The sequence below is a fragment of the Micromys minutus genome, assembly GCF_963924665.1.
Source record: "Micromys minutus genome assembly, chromosome: 13".
NCBI lineage: Eukaryota > Metazoa > Chordata > Mammalia > Rodentia > Muridae > Micromys > Micromys minutus.
Window position 1 is genome coordinate 57,371,654 of NC_137982.1, and position 5,504 is coordinate 57,377,157.

Below are 5,504 nucleotides of genomic sequence, written 5' to 3' on the forward strand. Positions count from 1 at the left end.
AAAACAAATCCCATATTTTTACATTATAAGTTGCTAGTGACAGAGTATAGATTCTAATATTTAAAACTCTGGACTATTAAGAGTAATCTTTGATATATTTACAGCAAAAGGAAGGCTAATAAAAAGGCAATTTTTATTATAATAATTTGAAAGTTAATTACACTTATATACACGAGACTTTGAAAAGAGAAATTGGTGAATAAACAGGGCCTGGCCAATGCTAATATGATAACATCTATGCCATAATAAAATGACATGGGGTGAGGAATATTATGGGAATTTATTCCTAAACAGATATACAGTCAATTAAAGAATTGCTTGGAGGAGACTTAGCTACTTTAAGGGATAAGCCCCCTCATAGGTTGTACATGTAGAGTTTAGACCCATGTAAGCATATGCACACAAACAACAAAAATAGACCTGGAGCTATATTTTTATTTTTGTGCACATGTATTTACATTTGTAAAACAATAATCAAAAAAAAATAGGCTAAGAAGTTAGGAGTGTATACAGGGACACATGCAAGGGATTTAGTACTACAATACCTGAAGGTGGCCATGGAAGAAGCAAAGAGAAGAACATGATGCAATTTTACTTCAATCATATATGTTGCAATACATACATATGCATATAAACATAATGTGCATGGTATTTGAAAATAAAAATGCAGTAAAACAAAAATGCAAATTAAAAAAAAAAACTATACCTTGAATAGAGTGATAGACTTGGGAGAGGATGTGCCTGATCCTGTAGAGACTTGATATCCCACAGAAGGGAGATGTGCGGGGAGTGAGTTAAGGTGAGGTAAGGGGGATGAATGGGTTAAGGGAATGTGTAAGCTGATGGGTGTGTATGGGTGGGTGAGGGGTTTGAGGGTGAATGAGGGGGTGAGAGGGTAGGTGAGGGGGTGGGTGGCTGTGTGTGAACACTCTATCAGAGTCAGTGGGGAAGGGGAAAAGGTAAAGAACTCATAGACAAGTGACTGGAAGAGGACAACATTTAGAATGTAAATAAATAAATCAATTAGGAAAAAAAACCACTTTCAATACTGGATTTTTTACTTTATTAATTTATCCAATAAGTAAGTGTAATTATGTTTTCATTTAACCTCATACAGTAAAATGTGTTCATTTTCAACAAATTACATTTTATTGCTTAACTCCTTAGGACCAATAAGGTAAATAATTCCTAAGAAGCAAACATAGAATCTACTTTTATAAAGGACTTTTCATGTGTAACCTATAAATAGAACCGAAATGGAAAGGATTGCATCAGCTGTGGATGTCCACAAGATTCCATCAGAGAATGTAACTGAAGCCACCATGTTTATTCTCCTGGGCTTCACAGATGACTTTGAAATCCAGGTCTTCCTATTTTTAATATTTCTTGCTATTTATCTCTTCACTCTGATAGGAAACTTTGGACTGGTTGTTTTGGTCATTGGGGATTGTCGGCTACACAACCCCATGTACTATTTCCTAAGTGTTTTGTCTGTCCTGGATGCCTGCTATTCTACAGCTGTTACCCCCAAAATGTTGATCAACTTTCTAGATGAAAATAAGTCCATTTCACTCATTGGGTGTGCAACCCAAATGCTTCTCTTTGTTACTTTAGGAACCACAGAAAGCTTTCTGTTGGCAGCAATGGCTTATGACCGCTATGTAGCCATCTACAACCCACTTCTGTATGCAGTGAGCATGTCACCCAGAGTATACCTGCCTCTCATCATTGCCTCCTATTCTGGTGGAGTTGTGCATGGTGCTATACACACAGTGGCCACTTTCAGTCTGTCCTTCTGTGCATCCAATGAAATTAGGCATGTCTTCTGTGACATCCCTGCACTGCTTGCTCTGTCTTGTTCTGACACCCATATAAATGAGCTTCTACTCTTGTACTTGGTGGGCTTGATTGAGGCGGTCACCATCCTAATAGTTCTGGTCTCCTATGGATTAATCCTCTTTGCCATTCTGAACATGCATTCTGCTGAGGGTAGGAAGAAAGTGTTCTCTACATGTGGCTCTCACCTCACTGGAGTCTCTATTTACCATGGTACAATCCTTTTCAGTTATATGAAGTCAAGTTCTAGCTATGCTTCAAGTCATGACATGGTAGTGTCAATATTTTATACCATTGTGATTCCCATGCTGAATCCCATCATCTACAGTTTGAGGAACAAAGATGTAAAAGAGGCAATAAAGAAATTGTGGGGAAAGTGTGGTTCATAATTAATGTACACATGTAATAAACAACAAAATTTAAGGTGTTAATTCCAATTTACAGGAAATGTACATTGTTACAAATTACAAACATGCCATGATTTACTTATTAGTTTCTTATATAATAGAAATTATTTTAAAAGCATCAATCTTCTTACAAAATGATATCCATTAAAGCTACAAACTTACCATTTTTGTTTCTGTGTTTATCTGTGTGTCTAATTATATTCTCTGGTAAGAAATTACTTCCTTGACACTCACAGAATTGATCAGATCCATTGTAAACCTAGTACAACATAGTGGTAATATGTGTTGATGACTCTTAAAGTTTGAAAACACACACACATATCCACACACATACGTGTATATGTTTGCATATTCATATATATGAATATTTATGTTCTGAGAGCTGAAATAATAGACTTTTGTCAGGGACCCCTGTGATCCTAGACCTCTGCTCAGTTGCTAGACTTCTTTTCAATGTTACTTTGCCTGTGAGCTAAAACCATGTATTGTCATTCCAGAAAACTTATGTCCATGTGAAAAGTACACAGAATTAAAACGAACATACTATACTGTTACATCCATTTCCTTCTGTATGTTTTTGCTTGTTTTAATTTTATTTTAATATCGGTGTAGAAATAAATATTTCTTTAAGTGAAACACTAATTTATCTCCAAGGTCACTTTATGCTTTAAAATAATCAGAAAATCTGATGAAAACATCATAATTAAAGAATGCTTTTGATCAAGCTGCTCCTGGAACTCTAACATCCATTCTTCACTGACCTTCCACTGCTGCTTCCACTGCCTATAATATCCAGCTGATCCTGTGGCTCAGAGATCTCTCCTGCCAAAGCAAAAAATGCAAATGAACCTCCTGTAAGAAAAGCTGCTGCTCCTGCTGCACTTTGATCTATACTCAGTGCCCCCAGGGTTGCATCTGCAAAGAGGCTATGGACAAGTGCAGCTTCTGCTCCTGAAGTGGGGAGTCCCCACAATTGTGTAAATAGAATACATAGGAACCTAGCCTTTTGGTACAACCCTGACCCCTTCTTCACACCTTTTTGTATAAAGCATAATTTCAAGGCAATAGAAATTATTGACTTGAGTAAAAAATGTTTTACTTTTAAACTCATTTATCATATTTAATCATTTTGTGTGTGTGTGTGTGTGTGTGTGTGTGTGTGTGTGTGTGTGTGTGTTTGTGTGTGTTCTCGACCTTACATTGCATGCCATACAATATAGGAAAAAGTCAGAAGACAGCTTGGGACCGGAGTTTATTCTTTCTTTCTGCCATTGATATTATTGGGATGAGATGACATCAGATTGGTCAGGGAAGGGGGGTGTTGTGGTGTCTAAGGTGAGGTGAACTGAGAGTGAGAAAAGCCCGAGGGGGGGAGGGGCATGGGTGAGGGAAGTGAGTGTGGTGGAAAAGGAAATAACCTCCCAGAGGCAAACTGGGGTGATTAGTGTTAACAACCCAGAAGGGGAAACAGGAGAGGAGACAAATATTTGGAATGTAAGTAAAAGAAATAAGAATATTAATTTAGTTAGGAATAAACAGAACTTGGTTCTACAACCCTGAATTTTACAGCTGAGTAATTTGCAGAATAGTAACTTGTCTTGGGTCTGTCAGAGATGAGATTGTCCACATAGCACAGTAATATACATTTCTTTGACCTGGTTCTAAAAGACAACATCTGAGACATGAAGAAAATGACTTTTTAAAATATCAGAGAATAATGTGATACCATTTGAATATTGTTGAACCTGGTATAATTTGGTATAATTTAATGTGTAAAGGAAGAATTCTAGAGTTTGATATATAAAAAGACTTAAAATTAAATTGCTCATGAGAATAACAAAATAAGATGGTTTCAAAAGCATAATTTGTCTGATATTTTTTGTTTAGTTTTACAACTATAATATAAGTAAATCATTTGTTCCTTACCATTTTTGACCTGCAAACCATACCACATACTCATCCTTTCAAATTCAGGCGGTTTTTGTCATTAACTGTGTGATACACAAATTTGTATATACATTGTGTGTTTGTGTGTGTGTATATATATATAGCATATATATACATATATATGTTGTATTTCTTTGCTTAATTGTATATATATATATATAATACATATTTCTAAATATAAACTTCAGAGGCTATAAAATAAAACTTATATGTATATTTTCAGAGCTAAATGGATAAGAATTCTACCCTAAAACATGAACATTTACATGATTAATATTTCTAATAGTCATGGTAAACAATGTACATGAATTGTGATATTTTTCAGAAATGGACCTAAGAGGAGGTGTTTAACAAATACCAAAAATGTATTCCAAATCATTGTATTCATAGTAAATATTGCCTTTAATCTTTAACATTAGCACATATGAAGAAATGAGGTTGAAGAATTTACATATATACCCAAAATATTCTCCAACATATAAAGAAGACACATGCGTCAATATGTTCACAGAAGTCTCATTTATACTAGCCAGAAGCTGGAAAGAATGCAGATGTCCTTCAACAGAGGAATGGATACAGAAATTGTGGTACACTTACACAATGGACTACTATTCAGCTTTAAAAACAAATGACTTCATGAAATTCTTAGGCAAATGGATAGAACTTGAAGTTATCATCCCGAGTGACCAAGTTGTAACCAAGTCACAACACACAATGTACTCATTGATAAGCAGACACTAGCCTGAAATCTCTGAATTCCCAAGAAACAATTCATAGACCATATGAAGCACAAAAAGACAGAAACCCAAAATGTGGATGGTTCAGTCCTTCTTAGAAGGGAGAACAAAATATGGGAGAGAAGGAAATAGAGAAACAAAGAGTAGATCAGAGACAAAGAAAAGATCATCCAAAGATTGCATCACTTGGGTACCTATTCCATATGCAGCCACCAAAGACAGTCACTACTGCTGATATAGCTGATGCTAAGAAGTGTTTCTGGCAGATTTTTTTTTTTTTTTTTTTACCATTTGCAAATCTTTTCAGGTACATTCTCTCATTTGATCTCACAACAACCCTGTGAGGTAGTCAGCAAATGTTTACATGGTACAGTTGAGCATAGTGGATCTCCAAACCAAATGACCTGCTCAGGTTTCTACAATTAGCAACAAATCTGTGTCAGTCTTTGGCCTAAAAATTCAACACCCAACCTTCCCTTTACTTGCTTTACCTACTTCAAAAGGATAATAACGATAAAATGAATTCAAGCCTCAAAAACTGTTTGAGTGGAAAGAAATCATTGCACACTATAATTAT

General features: G+C 35.5%; 1 protein-coding gene across 1 annotated transcript; it reads left to right on the forward strand.

Annotated features, from left to right (window-relative positions):
* Positions 1-1,256: 1,256 nt before the first annotated feature.
* On the forward strand, positions 1,257-2,225 carry LOC308428961 (olfactory receptor 5T3-like; the record flags this gene model as incomplete). Its single annotated transcript, XM_080927601.1, has 1 exon — positions 1,257-2,225. The coding sequence occupies one exon, from the start codon at positions 1,257-1,259 to the stop codon at positions 2,223-2,225; it is 969 nt and encodes a 322-aa protein (XP_080783727.1).
* Positions 2,226-5,504: the final 3,279 nt, after the last annotated feature.